Consider the following 21,293-nt stretch of genomic DNA (forward strand, 5'->3'; position numbering starts at 1 on the left):
GACGTGTTACAGTCTTTCTTTGAATAAAGTAATATGGTAGTAAAAGTTAACCATCCACTTAACATAAGTTTATCACTTTAATTTGCATATTATGTGGGTGTATAATAATCCACCCTTTATCACAGAACAATTAGATGACATATATACATAGATTACAATAATTATGAAAGAGAGCATCAACATTATTTGGTTTAGTTAGTTTTCTGTACAACAATCTTGACTAATTTAATATACTGTAAATTCAGAAATTTTTGTGTGCATTTATTTTTGTGATCGTTGAAAAATTGACAAAATTGTGATTGGAAATGCATAATACTTTAAACAATTATATCACAATTAGTAAAATGTCATTTCTTATTTTTGTGGTATCCATTATAAAATATCATTAAAAAAATTTAGAATTTTCAATAAGGCAGCAACCATTTGATTTTCGGGGGGGGAGGGGGGCTATGGATTTTTTTCTGGACAAATGAGAAGTCGAAAACAATTTTTTTCTTTTGATTTTAGCATTACATATAGTGCCAGCTGAGGGTGAGACAAACATTTTTTTCTCAGGATCAGAAACAATTTATTATTTTTCCCAAAACTGGAAACAAACTTTTCTTCCAAAAAAAAATCAATTTAAACTGAGGAAGGTGATGTATTTTGAAAATTGATACATAATACGTCTACACACAGTTTGTTATTTAAATTAATATAATACAAGTATTATTAGGTACAAATACCTATGTCTAATTTTATATGAGTCAACCCATGTTTTCCTATAAATTTTTATTCATACAAAAGATTTTACACCTGTGTGTAAAGTGAGTTACTCCTACACAAACACTTAAACTATATACACAGACAAGAATCTAACTCATTGTGTAATTACTTTTTAATGCACTTGTTTACTTTACCAGTTTTATGTTAATTGTAATTGATTCAGTTTATTGAAAAATAGTGTAGGCTCTTATCTCTGACTTGTGGTTTTAGATTTCTCCCTTAGCTGTTAGTATCTTCACTCTAATTCCCCCACCCCAGAAAAAACAAGACCACATATAAAGACAGTCATAATTTCATTAGCACACAGTGTTAAATTTTCTGGTCTGATTTTCCAAGGATTTGTATAGTAAGAACCTTAACCTTCTTACTATACAAATTTTCCAAAGCTAAAATTTGTAACTACCATCTCCTAGGCAATATTTATATGCACTAGGTTATGTTAATACATCTTTGTCTACATATAAAAAAGAAGATGTGGTATGATTGTCAGTGAAACAACTCTTCACAAGAGGTCACTGTACAGCCTTCAACAATACATATTTAATCAAATTCAGACTAGAAACCCTTTGTAGGAGCGGAGCCATTTTAAAAAGGGGGTTCCTAACCCAGGACAAAGGGGGATCCAACTACATCATGGCATGTCCCCATTCTAATGCATTGATCGTTCAAAAGGATCCGCTACTGCTTTGATATTTCATTTTATTCTTGCAACAATTTCAATATGCAAAAGAAAGGTGTATCATGCATTCCTAGGACAACAGTTTATTTTGTATTATTTAGTTATTGATCTTATTCCGAAGTGCTCATTTCAAGTGGAAGAGATATATTTATTTGGAAGTTTCTACAAATGAGTGTTCTGATAACAAATTTGGTCATACATTGACTTCATACTTAAAAAATCATCTTTTTGAGAGCTTATCAAGCAACTGATACCAATTATGATTTTGTGAGTTTCCTATTATGCTTTTTACTTAATGCAGATTGTTTTGGCAATATACCAATTAATAAAAAGCTGCCAAGGAGAACCTTGATACATATGGTACATATAAGTGTCTATGGAAATAAATTTTAATGTAATATGTAGAAAATCTTCTTTCTCTTGAAAATCACTAAAAATTAATTAAAACATAATGTAAATAGAAATTAAAGTTCCATTTAATTTGTTTTAGTGTGTTGTATTTGAATATTGAGATATAACACCTACAACTTAAAAGTTACATTTGGGTTTCTGTGGGCCTTTATTTTACCATCAGTTTTGATCCTTGCAGTAAGACACAATTAGTTTAATTCACAGGTCTATTTAACTTAAGAATACAGTTAAACCTGCCATAAAGGTCACATCTATTAAGCAAAAATCTACTGGGGATTCATTATTATTCATTGGATGGTAATTTTCATGGATTATGTGGTAACCCAGGAACCTAGAATTTCAATGTCAAAAGCTTTATTTATGCAGACCTCAGAAAAATTACAAAATCAAATATCCATGAAAATGCAAGTTTTCTTCAATCCATAAAAATTGGTATCCATAAAAATAAAATAATTTGTAGTGTCTCGTCTGGTTAGCCTCTTCTAGTCATTCAGTAGTAATATATGAACATTTGCATTTTAAACCTCCACAATTAAAAGGTCACCTCTTTTATAGGGTGAGTTTTGTTTTATCCAGAGGGTCAACTTCATAAACAGGTGACGGAGGTCTGAGTGTTGAGGTCTAATTATATATAACTGTACAGTTAAAACCAAATTAGTCTCTTGCATTGGTTAAAAGCTATGTTGTAAACTATATTTCAGGATGACATTACACGTTTTTGGCGTGAAGAGAGAGAAGAAGGAGCAGTGTACAGTGTTTATCTCAAGAAAATCACATACCACTCATTCTGTGCGGTAAATTTCATTATTTATTATAATTTTACTCAATTAAAAAGTAACAATATTTTAAATTGTCCAAAGAAGTCTCAACAACATTAAAAAATGTCAATCAAGATGGAGTTGACAGAGTTACATCAGATTTGTGCATGTCATATATATATATGTCATACTAGGACATGTGGCTTTAGTGGAGCAGGAATGTCTTACCCTTTAGAATACACTTGTTTATCCTCTTTGCTTTTTTCTAAGGTTTATGTTGCTTAGTCTTGAGTGTTCTTGTAATGTTTTTGTTGTCTTCTAACTTTAAATTTTTGTCTTTTCTTTCGCCAAGGTGTTATGATATCTATACATCTTTAAATTGACCACTTGGAATCTTATCTTTCACAATATGTTACTGATATTTGTGCCCGTTACATTAATATTTGCGATTGTAAATTACAAAAAATAGCCATCTGAATAACGAAATATTCCAATGGTACTTTTTAATGTACACAGGGCTCACACTACTTCAGAATTATAGGGAGAAGTGACTTCTCTTTTTGAAACTGATAGGGAGAAGTGGTGAGATTTGAAAGAGGAGTGCTCATTGGCACGGTGCGATACAATGTTTGGATTTTACGTACAATAGTATAAAGGGCCATATGTAAATAATGTTCTTTTTATATTGTTCAATTCATATCTGAGTAAAAAAAATACAATTAAAGTAACATTTGAAATTAAAAGTTGTTTAAGTTTTACTAAGGTTCTTGTGAGAAACTACCAACTAAATATCTAGCACTAAAAAAAAAAAAAATATTTTAAAAAATGTAAAGAAATTATAATATATCAATTACAATTTAATTAAAAATTATCTTGTGTATGACATTCAGTGTTTCTCATAAAAAAAATATAAAAGTTATTAAGCTGGGCCATAATACATGTAATATATTGATATTAGTATAATAGTCTCAGAGTTAAGCAACTTTAATCAATAGTTTGAAACAATCCATAAAAAATATAGGGAATTATATACACCGATCAATTAGATGTCACCAAAAGTCTCTTAATGCGTGTGGAATGCGTAATTTTTCCCTTTGGGACTAATATTCTTCTGTCAGCTGTTCCATCCGTGCGTCCGTAGTAATTATTGTAAAAGTACGGATTTCGGTCATAGCTGGTCCGGTTCAGATCCGGAGTTTAGAAATCGGTCAATATTATATTAAATATTGATCAGTAAACCAAAAATAAAAAAATACATGAAAAATAACTGCTAAAAGTAAAAATCATAATTTTTCCTTTAATTGTATGTTAAAAGACTTAAACTGTAAACTTCCTATGTAAAATCAAAATAAAACCTGTAAACCTCCTATATAAAAACACATAAAGACTTAAAAAATGTATATAGTGTATATAATGTTGTTGTGTTACGATTGTTAATTTATTCTTCAATTATTTTTTTGGTGGTGGAACTGTTCGACATACAAAGTATGGTTACCCTATAAAGGGTGTAAAGATCCAGAGAAGAAGAAGGTCAATGGCGGACGAATGCAAGAAAATTTACAAAAATAAACGATGTTTGACAAGTTATTTGGAAAGGAACATGACGTTTAATGCAATAAATGGATTAAAAATTTACTGGAGGCAACTTTTATCACGTTTAAATGAAGTAACAAACTTATTTTGCCGCCGAAATTGAGGTTGATGTACGTTTTCGAGTAACACTAACAAGCACCGAAACTGACTTGTGGAAAAATTATGCACGAAGTGATAAAAAGTTGTATTTTTATCAAATAACCTGCTACACACTGCGAAGACAATGCTTCAACCTTTTTTCTAAGTAAAGATTATGAATCGTTTATGTCTGAATTTCTTTAATTTTCAATAAAAAAATTGATGTTTCATCAACTTGGTAAAAATTGAAAATGTCCGATGACGGAAGCGACTGAAAGCGACTATCGTCAAGAACAGGGCGACTTGTTTTCGCTTTTGGGGGTCGGGGAAAGCGAAGTGACGATCGGGAAGGCGACTTCTTCGCCCAAGTCGCCTGGTAGCGTGAGCCCTGGTACATATGGGGGCCTTGTTGGCCTAGTGGTCTAAATAATTAAACAACTGTATCACTAACTTCTCAGTACTGAGGTTGTCAGTTCAAATAAGACACTTGGCAGGTGCTTTTAGCTCCAATCTTAATTGACTAGGATCAACCGATTAGACTGACTACCATGAAGTAGTGCAAAAGTGCTGAAAGTGGCATTAAATACCAATCATTTAATCAATTAATGTAATTTTTCTTCTTAGGAAGAAAGATATTTTGAAGAAAAAAAGGTTTAACAGAATAAAAAGTGCCAGTTTGCAACTGGAAGGTATTTTTAGCTAGAGTACAAGCAACTTCTACCTTGAACTAGTAAAAGTTCATGATTTATTGGTTTTAGTGCTGTAATGCTATATTTAAAAGTTGTTTTTTTGACATTTTAATGGCAATCTGCAGTAACTTCTACAGTTATATAACCACAACATGCACAAGGTCATTGATTTTAGAGGTTTGAATTGATTCATTTCAGAGATAAGATGTTCATTCCACTTCCTTCTATCTGAAAAAATGATTAATATTTTCCTCTATTGCAAGTTTGATAACGATTGAATTAAATTTCCTACAATTCTTATCGGATGTTTTGTGTTCTGAAGATTAATACATTTGTACTACATCTTATATGTATGGTATATGCTCCCAAAAAAACAATAGTGTCAGGGTGAACCAAGGCATTTTTAAACAAAACTTTAGAGAAATTCATTTCCAATAGAAACAGGGTAGAAAATTAAAGCATAGAGCACCTTAATTGTGGAATGATATATCTACACCTTCCACTGTTACACTCAATTTAATTTGAAAATATTCTGATTCTTGTGTACGATTACACCTACAGTAAAACTGTAGAAAGGTTTTTTTTGTTTGTCTGATATTTTGAAAAAAAAAATATGTGGTTAACAGGAATTTGCCCCCAAATAATTACCTGAATCAAAGATCATAGTCTGGAGTCTCTATTCTTTGTTAATTTTAAAGCTTTTTTTAATTTCAGTTCATTTATATGGTTTGAAGTTTAATGTATGTCCATTTTCACTGAACTATTACACATTTTTTTATTTGGGGCCAGGTAAGACCAGTCTCTGGATGCAGAATTTTTTTCACTGTGATGATGACCCAATGAAGGCTTCTGCTTTTTTCTGCTCTTAGGCTGGGTTGTCTTTTTGACACATTCCCAATTTTAAACAATGAAAGGCAATTAATAGCAAACAACACATGGGTGGAGATAGCCTGTGTTAGGCAAGACCAAGACTTGTTTGTTTTCTGAGTTATTTCAAAATGGAGGACTGTAGCCTTTAGTATTAACATATAATTGTTTTATAACTACATGTATTGTGAAGTTAACAAGATGCCCTAAGTTATTTTAAAAAGTAAACAAGTTGTTATTAAAATTTTGTGTTGCTATACAAATTTGAACTTGAAATGATCAAAGATTTGTATTTAAATAGTAAGACTTTTTTCCATTTATTTAAAAGCATATCATTTTTATATGATGAATAAAGAAAACATAAACCTCAAAGTCATGAAAGTATTACAATCGCGAAAAATTATGAAATCATTATTAAACTAGCAGTACGTACATAATGATGAAGTATGAAAAATAAAATTTCTAATTCAGATTTTGCTCTGCATACAGCTATTAGATTAAATATTTGGTATTGTTTATTGTTAAGTCTTGTGTTAAACTTGTACAAGCAATCAAAATAAAACTGAAAGCAAAACAAAGCCATTATGTTCTGTGTTAATATATAAACCACAAGAACATGGTCATTATTAGCCTAAATTTTAACTAAGGTCTTCTATCATGTCTATACAACTGAACCTGATTTTTCTGGATTATCTTATTCTAAATACCATGAGTCGGTTTCACAAAATATCTTATGACTAAGATTGATTGTAAGTTCATCACTTACGATCAGTCTTAGTAGTCAGTATTTTTGTGAAACTGACTCAAGTTTCAACTAACTTTACCAGTCAGATTGATTTATAAAATTAACATCAGAACAGAAAATAAATTTTGAGAATATAATTTTTTCAGTAGGTTATCCAGTTTTTCCCCAATGAGTTCTTCTATACTTTCTTGTATTAAATATGAAGTGCAACTTAAACCTAGGTGCAGCCTTGGAAGTAACATACAATGTTGCTGGGTACAGATCTTGTCTACGTGATAATTACATCATTTACATTCACTAATGTAGCCTTTTTTTCTGATTTTCATGATAACCTCATCACTAAATGCTTTAAATCATTCTTTTTATTCTTAAAATGTTTTACAGTTTCCAGCAGAAATCTAATTTTTTTTACTTTCTAAATCAAAATAACTGTTGTGGTTGTTATCAAGATGATTCTATTCTTGCATCTAACGATGTCAGAGAAAATTAAGATAGAACATACTGTTCATCTTCAATCTATTGTTTTTCATTACAATATGTTTTCTGTTTTTTGGTCGGGATGATGTCTCTTGTACACCTTCCCTGTTTTCATTCTCAATGTAACAGGTACATTTGTATGATCCAGAATGTTACCTGTTTGTCTAAAATATTAAAAATAATAAAAAAATATACTGTTATGTTTAGCTCATTATTGAAGGCTGTATGGGGATCAATATAGTTACATTTAATCTATTTTATTTGGACTCCATTAGACAGGTACCTCATTGTAAATCAGATCACATCTTCTGTTTTATATAGTCTATTGCATAAGTACAGTAAGCAAGGTTTTAAAAGTTAAAATTTTTTTTTATTAACTTATGTTGATTACATGATTTAATTATAATTAAATAGTTGTAAAAATATCATGGAAAAGGGTGGGGGGCATCTCTCAGCATCTATTAAAAGATGGTTTCTAACATTTAATTATATCTCCTAGCATTTTATGGAATATTTTTATGAAACTCCTTTCCATATATATATAATAAATTTTATATTCCTTTTTAAAATTGAAAGGGAACCCTAACTTGAATTTGATTCGTGTTGAATCCAAAGGTATTTTTGCTTACATATCAAATGATTACTCTTCTAAGTGATTGTGAAAACAAAATGTACAAGAAATGGCAAGTACCTTGAACAATAATCTCATAGTTCTTGTATTTTGAAAATATAATAATTTTGTTAAATACTGTATTTCAGTTGGAAAATGAAAAAGGTAAAGAATTTTCACATCTCATGTGGGAGACACAGAAAATACGAGTTATTAAAGCAGGGAGATTAGAAAAACTAGTGGAAAGCTTAGTGACAGTAAAAGGAGAGCTGGACTCGACTTATGTTAATGTTTTCTTGGCTACTTTCCGCACATTTGCAACACCCAAACAGGTTTTAGATTTACTTATAGACAGGTAAGTCACCAAAACCATTTATTTCACTGTGTATTGTGTACATAACAATATAAAGGCCAGAATATTGTCATTTGTTATCATATAATTACATTAGATGTATGTTTCATTATAATGCATTATTCTGATTGGCTACACTGCAATCTCGTTTTATTCCTTAAGCAATTGCATTACACAATAAAATTTCTAATTCATGATGACACGAGGTCCCACAATAAAGTGCACAGGTAAACTTAATGAAAACTTGTGTTTTCATGATCCTAGCTAAAAAATGTAATCATAAGTATTGAATGCTTTTTGTAACTTCATAGGGTTGTAAAAGCGTTGACCGTGTGCACATTTTTGGAATGAAACACTTGGGGCTTTATACAAAATGTTCTTCGGTCAATGCTTTTACACCCAATGAAGTTACAAAAGAAGCATTCAATTCTTAGATGTTTTACCACCAATAACTCCCAGTATGAAACTTAAACTTTTTAACACCAAAGATGATGAATTGTTATAAGAGGGTGGTAAAGGGGGGGTGCTTGCACGAAAAAAACGTGAAATAAGACATAATTTCAAGTTGAACGTGAAATAATTTCTGTAATGAACGTTGCACGAAAAATAAATACTTTTATTTGAACCTTTTGTGACTGAGTCACTGTCTTCTTGTATATATTAACTCTTTGTTTTACTTGTTATTCCCGATTTTGTATACACATTTATGATATAATTAGTTTACGGCTTTTAAAAAAGTATTTCTTGACGATCCCTGCCAAGTGTTTGAATTTTATTTGAAAAATACCGAGCACGCAAAATAAGACTTTGAAAATCACGAAGCACGTAAAATTAAATAAGCAGAACACGTTGAAAGAGGCACCCGTCTTGCACGACTGAACGTCAAATAAAAAAGTAAAAACACGTTGAACGTGAAATAAAAAAAGGCGATCACGTTGCACGAAAATAACCCTTTACCACCCTCTTAAAATAAGAGGCATCTAAAAAACATTTCAATTGTTACTGAGTAGGTAGACCAAAGTTTTTTTAAGAGAAAAGAAAAGTTTTGTTTTTATACTTCCTATCTTCAACAAGATCATGTAGGAGTGCATTGTCATGACACTTTAGTGAAAAATTCATAAGTTTTAGCGCTTAAGTATTAATCCTGTGCTATAATGTCTGCACTAAAATGTCCCCTGGTAGTTCACATTTTTTTCGCTATAATGTTATGCATTACTCAACATTTTTAGTGTGCTTGATTTGCTAAAATAAATTAACACTACAATGCATCATATAAATTCAATTATGCATTATTCAAAATAATAACTAATGAATCTGGTGCTGTAATATTTAAAAAAAAAACCCACAAAAAACTGTTTTATAAACAGGATGATACCATCAGTCATCATCTCTGTTTTAACGTTTTGTTGTTGTTTACTTAATGCCATTGCAAACAGGCAAACCCATAGTAACAATATCAAGACAAACATTCAAAACAGAAAAAAATATTTCCTGTGTTTTGGCAACCTAATTGTTTCCATGATAACAAATAAATATACCAAGAGATGGTATATTTATTTACATAATAATATAAACATCTAGAGAAGTTAACAATGTATCTACTCTCAAGCTGCACCTGTTTGTTATTGTGTAATGGCACCAGTACATATGGTAAACTAGCTAAATTTAATTTCTATTGAAAGATGTTTTTGTTATTTTTGTTTAATTTTCCTCTGTTTTGTTCTTGTACATTTACTCATATCCATGTTTTAAAGTTATCTTATAACTTGAAAGATATCTTCAAATGACATAGAATCTATTATATTTTACTTAGCTACTACATGTAGTACACAAAATATTTTTAAATTATTTACTCATAATTTAGTCACTATGGCCCTGTGATTAGTTAATAAAGAATTAGAATTTGAATTTCCTTAATACATTCATTATACATTTGTATGTACAATCCAAAAATATAAACTCTAACCTGTGTTTTATAGATTTAAATGGTTGAGAAAAACTGGTACTGATAGCAAAGAAAAGAAGGAATTACATGACAGTCAGCAAAGGTATTTTTATCCACAACTTACCGGCATTATGATTTTTGGTCTGTTTGTCGGTCTGTCCTGCTTTAGGTGAAAGCATTTGGTCAAGTTAGTTTTTGATGAAGTTGAAGTACAATCAACTTGAAACTAAGTACACATGTTCCCTATGATATGATCTTTCTAAATTTAATGGCAAAATTTTGACCCCACTTTCACAGTCAACAAAAGGGCAGGTTAAATGTTTTGGTAGAGGTAGTTTTTGGATGAAGTTAAAAACAAATGCCAATGGAAACTAAGAATTTATAGATTTATGAATGGTATTATTGTGTTGTATGTGATCAGGCATAATTTCAAGTATATGAAACAAAAGTGAAACTTCAATAAAGATTTATCATCTTTAAACAGTAGAAATTTCCTCATTTTGTACTTCAGGAAAGGACGTAAACCTTTTTGTGTGGCCTTGACATATTAATCACTGATTAGTGATAGATAGGAAGTAAACTTATTTGTGTGGCCTTTGAATATTAATCACTGACAGATACTGTGAATTCATTTTTATTCAATGGCTGGATACAATTTTCATAGATTTTGTGGATACCTGGGAGCTATGAATTCCAATGTCTAACCAATTACAAATTTTCTGTAGGAATGTATGCAGACATGGCAAAACCATGAAATCGAATACCCACGAAAATGCAAATTCATGAAAATTGTTACCAAAAAAACTTAATTAATTTAAAGTACCGGTATTATTAAACAGGAAAGAAGTTAAGGTTTTATGACCCCTTCTGTAGCCATTTTTTTACGAATTTTTCAAACTTCAATTGTATCAAAACTACAGATATAATGAATAAAAGAGATAGGCCATTAAGTACATATACCAAGGGGAAACTTGATGGAACGCATAAGTAATTACTGTTTCATTGCATTACTAGAAAAAGAGTATTTTGTGGCAATTAAACCAAGATTTTTATAGAAAATCTACAGCCTTTAATACAGAGATTTTCGTTATAAGATTTGAAACATAGATTACTCTCTTGCTTTTCTATTATGTGCTAGTGTTCATTTTCTACAAAATGTTCTAACCAACCTGTAAATTCCAAAATACATCGTGCTGAGGCACTAAAGTCGAGTGCACCCTCGAAGGTGTACTTGATTTGGTCCATATTTTTATTTGTTTTAACTAATAACTACATTAATATACTTGTTTTAAGGACATCAATGCTAGCTCTACATGCACTAATCTTATAGCTACCAGTCATCAAATCGCCAAATATGAAAGTACAAGGATAAAGGCTGTGGATTTTCTATAAAATTTCCATATGTTTAACATTGAATCAACAGAAGGGTACATAATCCTTAACTTATTTGTGTGGCCTATGAATATTAATCACTGACAGATAGTATTAACCAGCAGATGCTACAAGCCTGTTAGTGATGATTCAATGTCTTACTCATTATAACTCATCACTACCTATTTCTATTGGCAATACCAGTACCATTTTACACTTTCAAATTAATGATTAATTAATGAATCCTCTGAGATTTATGTACAAAGCTTGTGTTTACATAGGTATATAATGTAAGATGTTTATCACAGTTACTTTGTTGGTAAATATAAACCCTTTCTTTATTGAAGATCACTTCAAAAGTTCCAGAAAGGATGTTAAAAGCATTTTCTATCCATTATAGAACTGAAACATGAAAACTTTAAAGAACATGTTTGAATATTGAGTCTTATGTGTTTTATGATGTAAGATTAAAAAACTCAAAGGGTTTATTTCAATTTCCGATTCATTAAACACCTAAGTATCAGATAGGACAAATATGCTGTTTCCCATTTTGTCTATTTTGTATACACCATTTAGATTGCTTAACGAAATTTGTTTTTACAAAAAAAGTAGGAATATTTTTACTTTTATTTATAATCTGAAATGTAAGTTTTCTACAAAAATTTATACCTTCTTTAACATTTCGTTTTATGAATTGTCTTCCCATATATTGTGATAATCCTATGGTAGCACTTGTCTATGGGGTCTCTAGCTTAACAAAGAGGCCATTTGTTTGCTGTTGAATGTTTTAAAATTGATATTTTGTGTGTGTGTATGGTGAGAATTAAGATAACATTACACCTGATAGAAATACCATGTGTATAACCAACAATATTGTTACCTTGATAACAAAGATAACATTGTCATTTCTTGGAGGATCTGATTGTTAGATTTGTAAGACTTACAATTTATACCCCTCTTTAACAGTTTCTTCTTTATTTATTTTTTATGCCCCTGCTTTAGCAGAGGGGCATTTAGTTTTACCCTTATATGTCTGTCCGTCCATTTATCCATAATGCTTATTACCACAAAAAAAACCCAGATCAAGTTAGAATTTGGGTAGTTTGAACTTTACTGTCAGAATTGTATGCTCCCCACCAAACCCTGAAAAATTGAATTGGGGATTTTCATAAAATCCTCATTCCAAATGCAAGGTTTTTTTTGTGAAACCTATCCAATTGCAATTTTTTAAATAACAGAAACATCTAAATAAAAAATTTAAAAAATTACAATGGTCTACAGTATTTTTTTTATACAATCATATATTTACCCATATTGACACAACGCATAATATAATACATAGTATTTTTCATTCCAGGACAATAAAATCTGTAATATCAGTATGGTTGGATACATATCCTGATGATTTTCGAGAAGATCCAGACTATCAATGCTTACATACTCTTATGAAATTCTCAGAACGCCACCTACCTGACAGTGACTTGTCATCACGAGCCAAACACAAGTTAGAAAAATTCCAAAAGGAGGCTTCAAATAGATCAGGTATTTATTAAGTGATGTTATCAGTCTAATTAGGATTTAAAGGATAGGGATAAAAAATATGTGACAACTGCAGGTCTGATACAATAAGACCATATAGTCTTTACAAAGTTTACTTTATTGAACATATGAATGTGCTTGATCTTGATTAGTCCTGTTTAAAGAAGTTTGGTGAAAATACATGTAACTGAAGTAGCAACAACAGTATCCCTGTGCTGATGATAATGATTCTAAGTGAAAATTGGAGTTTGATTGTAACTTTGGAAAGAGATCAATTTAAGCTTACAAACATATTGTCTTTTGTCCTATTTTAAAATGATTCAGTTGTGATTTATTAAATGTGCATGCCAGTTTGTATATTATATTACTTCAAGATACTTGAATAATTAAAATGAAATAAGTTTGAATTATTTGTAACTTTGTGTATTTTAAGATGGTGGAATAGAATTCCGGTTCTCTTTATGTGATGAGGTAGATCACATGATGGATATGGATTATGTTAAGCCATTACAGTTAATGGATATCTCCAATCAGAGGCTAGCAGAACAGTTGACATATAAAGATGCAGTAAGTATTGGGCAGTTTAGTAGGTTGGATAAGGGTTCATTGCAGTCACAAATATTACAAACAAACAGATAAATTCTAAAGAGCTAAGTCTAGAAAACCAGAACTAATCTGCAGTCTATTTATTCTTGAGGACTTTTTTAAAATCAGAATTGTTTACCATGAATCTATTTTAACAATCATTCAAATTTTTAGTAGCTTGCTGTCACATTTAAAACTGGCTTAATGAATCAATTGGAAATTACAAAATTATAAAAATCTCAGCCAAAGTTTGTAAAGTTTGTGAAGAATAAGATTGATAAAACAATTTTAAACAGTGAAAAACAAATTGTAATGAAATACTTCTGAATGGCCTTCAGTTGGCTTCCAATTGACTATACCTGTAATAGATTTTTTTATTTCTTATTTCAGCAATTATTCAAAATGGTTGTGCCTCATCAATGTCTAGGTGCTGTGTGGGCTCGTAGAGACAGGAAGCATGGTAGGGGAGGTAATGTTGCTTCAAGTGTATTGGCAACAATAGAACAGTTTAACAGAGTTTCTTTACGGGTTATTGCTACAATTCTGAAAAATCCTGAGCTCAGAGCCTCACAACGTGCTAGGATTATACAGAAGTGGATAGAGACTGCTCAAGTAAGAAATTCACTATCAAATAAAATACAGAAACCTTCAACTATAAAACATAAAATTCATATCCTATTTTCTTAGTCTTATACTACCAGCTTTTTAGCTGTGATCTTTTCTAATTTAACATCCATATATTTCAAGAACCTTGGAACTGACTTTTGATATTTGAACAATTGTTTCTTCACACTTGTTCCCAACTAAGTTAATTCATTCTCTTTGATAAAAAAGAGTTTAAGAAAGATATGAAAGATTCAGAAATATCTCTAGAATATATTTTACACCCCATAAGAATTGTTTTGTTACTGTAAAGAACAATTTAATTTTTTTTGCAATTGCAAGGGTATATCTATAATTTTAATTGTGACTGAATTGAAGTGTTTTCTTTTGACAGGAGTTGAGAAATTTGAAGAACTTTTCTTCTCTAAAGGCTATAATCTCAGGACTTCAGGCTCATTCTATATACAGGTTAAGGAGATGCTGGTCGTCTCTTCCAAAGTAAGCTATTAGTAATTATATGCACATATAAACGTATCACGTTACATATTATTGATTAAAAAAGAGGGGCGAAAGATACCAAAGGGACATTCAAACTCATTGATCAAAAACAAACTGACAACTCCATGGCTAAAAACAAAAAGACAAACAGACAAATAATAGTACACAAGACACAACATAGAAAACTAAAAGACTAAGCAACACGAACCCACCAAAAACTGGTATCCTTGATATCCTTTGATTTTGTACTGTCAATACTGTTAAGGGCATACGATACAGTTACAGGGGAGGTAATTACATTGCTAACGTAAAATGTGACTTATCGGGAAAAGATGCAGTTTTTGACTGATTTTTATCATTCAAACTGATTTAATTTGAAAACGATCGCGAGTTCATAGACCTCTCTTTTTTAAAATGCCATTTGGTTTGATTACGCAAGAAGATTATGTGTGCCAATTTTCATGAAACGTAAATAGTGCAATTTTTTTTAATTTGATAAATATACAGCAAAAAATTATGTTTTTTTTATACATTCAAGATCATTTGATTAATATGAGTTATTTCTGAATAAAAAATATATACAAATTTTTAGGATACTTATAAAATACAGAAATTACAAATTATTTAACAAAAAACAATTTGTGTTTATCTTTTGAAATAAAAAAGTTATGTCTTTCTTTCGGAAGGAAAAATACGTCCTCAAATCAGAACTTTGAGCAAATATCTGAAATTTCGACCTCATTTTACTCAAAAAGTAGCACATGAAGGTATATTTTTTATTACTTATTTGAATAATTTAATTTTGGATGTAAGGCGTCTTCTGATTGGCTGACGTTATTTTGTTATGAGCCCATAGACATAATTTAGTCATGTGACCGTGACGTCATCAACGTTTTTTCCATAGATTTCTACGGTTTAAAATGGAATTTAGAATTGAATTTTAAGAAATGACTGTAATATTTTTTCTGACTATTCGAAATAACATTAAAAATGTGGTGCACACTGTTAAATAACCCGCTACGCACGTTATTCAGTGTGCACCAAATTTTTTATGTTATTTCTTCATAGACAGAAAAAATATTACAGTCATTCCTTAATTAAATCAGGTAAAAAATAGTCTATATGGAAATTTTTATCAAAATGTAAATACAGGATCAAAACTGTATCGTATGCCCTTACATGTCAGTACCAAACTTAAATCATAAACAAGGGATACTTCAAACATAATTCTTAATATTATTGATAGAAACCTCTCATTGAAATGTCCTCTGCTAATTTGAATATCTTCTCATTTTTGGTTTAGAAATTTTAGAAATGATTAGATTTATATAGATATAGGAAGATGTGGTGTGAGTAATTTACTTTTATTTTACCCTCAATCTTATTTAATCCATCTTGCTTTTTAGAGAGAGTATAGAGTTATTCCAGAGGCTTGCAGAAATTTTCTCTAGTGAAAACAATCAGATAGCCTCCAGAGAATTATTAATGAAAGTAAGAATAGCTTGAAATTGTAGTCAGGTGTTATTGCATTTCAGAAAATTTAAAGTTTATCTCATATTTTGACAGGTTGTGTAAGAGAATAAATTAATATAACTTTTCAGAAATTGAAGCAAAATTATAAGCACTGTATCATCACTTTCAATAAAAATGAATTTAATCAAACTTTTCCTTAAAAAATCATTTCAATTGAGTTGTTTTGAAGACACCATGGATTTGCCTTTTATGAATTATTTTGAGATGAGGCATGATAATGTTATTCAACTGTAATAATCCAATCTATATATATATTCTGAAAAATAAAACATCAAATTAATCAATAGAGATTATAAAGTTTTCAATTCTGTACAGTCTCATGTTAGACTGCAACTGCTATTTGGCAATTGTCTTTGATATTCTTATTTTTCAATAACAATTGGTTGCATATTGTTCTCCTTTTTGTAGGAAGCAACAGCCAAGTTCCCTGAGGTAGATACCAGTAGTAAAACAACAAGGAGAAGGAATATGCAGAAAAGACAATCATGGATTGACAATGTAAGGTTTGATGAAGTCATGTAGTATCAGATAAAGTAGTTGCACTGGTACTCTTTAAAATATCTATTGTAGATTATGTTATAGCACTCATTGATGCTTTTAAAAAAAATCAAACCTTTATCAACTTCAAGAAAGGTTCAAAGTTCAACAAGAATGTGTCCATAGTACACGGATGCCCCACTCCCACTATCATTTTCTATGTTCAGTGGACCGTGAAATTGAGGTCAAAACTTTAATTTGGAATTAAGATTAGAAAGATCATATCATAGGGAACATGTGTACTAAGTTTCAAGTTGATGTAACTTTAACTTCATCAAAAACTACCTCGACCAAAAACTTTAACCTGAACTTTGCACTATCATTTTCGATGCTCAGTGGACCATGAAATTGGGGTCAAAACTATAATTTGGCATTAAAATTAGAAAGAGCATATCATGGGGAACATGTGTATTAAGTTTCAAGTTGATTGGACTTCAGCTTCATCAAAAACTACCTCGACCAAAAACTTTAACCGGACGGACGAACGGAGGCACAGAAGGAGGGACGGACGAAGGGAGGAGACCAGAAAACATAATGCCCCTCTACTATCGTAGGTGGGGCATAAAAAGCAACATGTCAAAACTTAAATAATTTTTCAAAAAAATAAAACAAAAAGATTCAGTAACACACTGAAATGATATCTTTTGCAATTTCAAGTATTAAACACCATTGAAGAAAAGAACTAGATCTAAAGCTTTTGAGTTTTGAGCAACAGGGCACAGGTATTTAAGGACTCTTAACACAATATAAAAATAAGGAGGTGTGTTTTTATTGCCAATGAGACTAAAATTTAAATGAAGTGGATTTACACTAGATTCCATTTCAGTCTGATTACAAATACAATTTTAAATGTAATCTTAGTAACTCCTAATACAGTTTCATATAATTAATCTGTTTTGTCATCTTCTTGATTAACTGTAAAGGAATGAATTGATTTTCAGGGTATTGTACAAGGAACGGTCCCATACTTAGGAACATTTTTAACTGACTTAACAATGATAGATAGTGCTATATCAGACAAAACTGAAGATGGGTTAATCAATTTTGATAAACGACGGAAAGAATTTGAAGTTCTTGCCCAGATCAAACTTTTACAATCTGCTGCTCAGATTTATAATTTCACAGAAGATAAACAAGTATGGATCTGGTTTGATGCCGTCCGTGTTTATGATGAAACTGAAAGGTAAATAATAATATCCCAGGGAAAAATTATGTAGAATAAGTTTTCCATAGCCTTATAATTCACATGTCATGTGATGGGTGATTGAGATTTAAAAAGGAGAAGAACTGTTTGAAACCTGACATTTCAAAATACTGGGCAACCCACTAGTTGTAATAAAATGGTAATTTAGGAGCAGAAATCTGTAGGACTGGAAACAGCATAATTCCACAAAAAAAGAACTTTTAAAATTATGTTTGTGATGACATATATATCTGACTTGAATATTTAGTTTTTTGAAACCTGAACTCTTTGTTTCTTCCACTAATAAAAACTGACCACCACAAAGTAGCATAATAGTTTTGAAAGCGGCATTTAACACCAATCAATAAATAAATCAATCCTATACTTAAACTTTGTTGAAATCCATACTTCTTTTCTATTTTTGGCTTATTATATGTGTGAGTGACCAGGCTTTCTAAGAAAAGTTTGACAAACATAGTTCTGTTCCACTATTAATATGTCTGTTTGTCAACTTGAAACAATGAACTTAATATTCAGGACCAAATATGACACTTATTGTACTTCCTCTTTTCTCTCTTGTTCATATACCGTAATAGATATGATCATATGCACATTATGATGTAACAAATGTTGACATTTCAGTGATTCTATTATTTGACTTTTTCAGTCATGATTTATCTTGTTCTATTGAACCACCAAAAGAAGGAGCCACTAGATTAAAAAAGAAGTCCTCCAGGTTAGTGTAACATGTAATTACTGTTATTTTGTCTTACAGTATTGTAATTATGAATAGATGTGTTGTAACCAACTCATCCTACAACTCATCCTACAAGTTTTTACCCTGATTGCTGAAACTCCACAGCAAGAATGCACATATAATGAAGTTGTGCACCTGCTAATATGGAATTGTTTGAGGAATGTTTTCCCTTTTTTAGCTCACCAGGCCAATTAAGCTTATCTCATCACTTGGTGTCTGTAGTTGTTAACTTTTACAAAAAATGTTCTTCTCTGAAACTACAGGTCCAAATTTAACCAAACTTGGCATCAATCATCAGTAAGGTATCCAGTTTATAAAATTTGTCCAACCGAGATGGCTGAAATGGCTTAAAATAGAACAAAGGGGTAATATGCTGTTTTGGCTTATATCTCTGAACTAAAGCATTTAAAGCAAATTTCCCCTCAGTTTTCCGATTTTCACAATTAATTTTGAAATAACTTTATATCAAAGTTGCACCACTCTCCCTGTTGTTCTTTATTTTGTTAAATATTTAGGAAAATCTTCTTCCCTTCCATGTAATTGCAACTGCTGTATAAACTTTCTACATTTATTACACGCAAATTTGGCAACTTTTTTTTACAGTTTTTAACATACTACTTCTAAAAATGTAGATTTACACAAAAAAGATTGAAATATAGTATCATAATTTATTTCTCTGATAGATTGATACTTTGATATTTTAATGACAAATATTTCATATTTTACATTTACAGTCTTAGTCGTCCTCCAAAATTAGATGGATCAAAATTAGCTATGTTTTCTTGTGGACTTGATGATCACTCCAGTATCTGTAGTTCATTAGATTCTCCTGTCTCACCTACTCCTGGGGTAAGTTTATTTAAATCTTTTGCCTTTGACCTCTGATACTTTAATGTTTAAAAAAGCTACAGAAGCCTTTAATAGTGAATATCCTAAACTTGCATCCCTTTGATTTTCAGGACTTAAATAGTACTTTGGATGAAAATATTAAAAAATTACTTTGAAACTGTTTTAATATTGTAAATAAATATGATATATGTTATGGTTGAAATTTAAGGAAATAGCCCATAAAAGTTGCCTTAATTATAATATATTTCTAATTTATATGTCCCCTCTATTTTCAGATGTCTCATTCATCATCAACCTCATCATTAGTATCATACGACAGTGACCCACCAACTCCATTTAAATCTTCTGACTCATGTGTGATACGTGTCAGTTTAGAATCGGGAATTTATACCAATACTCATGTTTATAAAAGTATTATGGTAAGTACTCATACAATTGATTTTTGTTTGAGTTAGAATAAGATTTGTTTACTATGTAAATTATGTCAGAGGGGCAGTCATCTATTTCAACACGCAAGTTGCTGTAAAATTGTTTGAGATGCACACATTCAAAAGCTTGAAACAGAATCAATATGTGCACTTAAATTAGGGTATAATACCTGATTCGATTGGTGTTTATTGTGCTATTTTGTTGCAGTCATTATACCCCCTTATACCCCCGCTTTAAAAAAGGGGGTATACTGTTTTACCTCTGTCTGTCCATCCATCCATCAGTCTGTCAGTCTGTCCTTCCCATGAATATTTTTGTCGCATTTTTCTCAGGAACTACAATGCAAAGATTTCTGAAATTTGGTTTCAGGGTTTATATAAGTCAGCTATACCGTTTAATGCATTTTCAGATTCATCACTCAACAACTTCCTGTTTACCAAACATTTGTATCATTTTACACAAGATGGCCAAGTTGAAAATTTTTGTCACATTTTCCAAAGGAACTACAATACAAGGATTTCTGAAATTTGGCTTCAGGGTTAATATATGTCAGCTTTACAGTGTGATGTGTTTTCAGATTTATCACTTGGCAACTTCCTGTTTTAATACCAAACACATGTATGATTTTACAGATGATAGCCAAGTAGAAATTTCGTCACATTTTTCTCAGGAACTACAATACAAGGATTTCTGAAATTTGGTTTCAGAGTTTATATATGTCAGATATACCGTGTGATGCGTTTTAAGATTTATCACTCGACATCTTCCTGTCCTGTCTTATTATAAGTTGTGTTATCTTTTTTAGATGGCGTTATAAAACTGAAATCTGATAAGTGATTTGAAGTATTATACAATTGAGACATTAAAAGAGAAGATAAGATTTTTATTTGTTAACTGATTTTCAATAAAAATGTTCTTCATGAATATAAGGAAATGGTTTTGTGAAAGTGAATATTAAAAATGAAATACATGTTTTTGACTTTTATTTGACAGTTAAGAAATACAGACCATACCAATACTGTGATAGATAAAGTGCTAGACAAATATGGAATAATTCATGGTAGACATGATGAATTCTGTTTGTTACAACAACTATCTGATGGAGGTAAGACAAAAGTTAAAAAAAATTATATTTAATACTGAAAATTCAGAAATGATTGTGATGTTTTTATTATGGCGAAAATGTGACAGGGTTATAATCTCAATAATTTAAACTCTCATTTTGAAACTTTTTATATAAATTAATCACAATTTTTTATCAATATAGCAAAAATTTAAATCGCAATTTAGTCTTAAATGACAAAATCACAATTATAAATGCATGTTATAATTTTTTGAATTTACATAACTTTGGAAAAACGTACTAAACCACTACACCTTTGACATTGCATTAGAGTTTATTTGGTTAGATTTAGAAATATATTTGTAACTACTTTTTAC

General features: G+C 30.5%; 1 protein-coding gene across 3 annotated transcripts in view; it reads left to right on the forward strand.

Annotated features, from left to right (window-relative positions):
* The window catches only part of LOC139512638 (ral guanine nucleotide dissociation stimulator-like 1), a 41,817-nt gene that overhangs the window by 16,350 nt on the left and 4,174 nt on the right, over positions 1-21,293 (forward strand). For all 3 annotated transcript variants that reach the window (XM_071300394.1, XM_071300393.1, XM_071300395.1), the window contains exons 2-15: positions 2,557-2,649; positions 7,822-8,027; positions 10,004-10,072; positions 12,698-12,882; positions 13,313-13,446; positions 13,855-14,076; positions 14,462-14,565; positions 15,972-16,056; positions 16,507-16,596; positions 17,577-17,818; positions 18,486-18,554; positions 19,310-19,424; positions 19,700-19,843; positions 20,847-20,958. In XM_071300394.1, the coding sequence (XP_071156495.1) occupies positions 2,557-2,649; positions 7,822-8,027; positions 10,004-10,072; positions 12,698-12,882; positions 13,313-13,446; positions 13,855-14,076; positions 14,462-14,565; positions 15,972-16,056; positions 16,507-16,596; positions 17,577-17,818; positions 18,486-18,554; positions 19,310-19,424; positions 19,700-19,843; positions 20,847-20,958 (1,870 nt within the window). The remainder of the gene's footprint in view (positions 1-2,556; positions 2,650-7,821; positions 8,028-10,003; positions 10,073-12,697; positions 12,883-13,312; positions 13,447-13,854; positions 14,077-14,461; positions 14,566-15,971; positions 16,057-16,506; positions 16,597-17,576; positions 17,819-18,485; positions 18,555-19,309; positions 19,425-19,699; positions 19,844-20,846; positions 20,959-21,293) is intronic.

The sequence above is a fragment of the Mytilus edulis genome, chromosome 2 (genome assembly GCF_963676685.1).
Source record: "Mytilus edulis chromosome 2, xbMytEdul2.2, whole genome shotgun sequence".
In the NCBI taxonomy this organism is placed as follows: domain Eukaryota; kingdom Metazoa; phylum Mollusca; class Bivalvia; order Mytilida; family Mytilidae; genus Mytilus; species Mytilus edulis.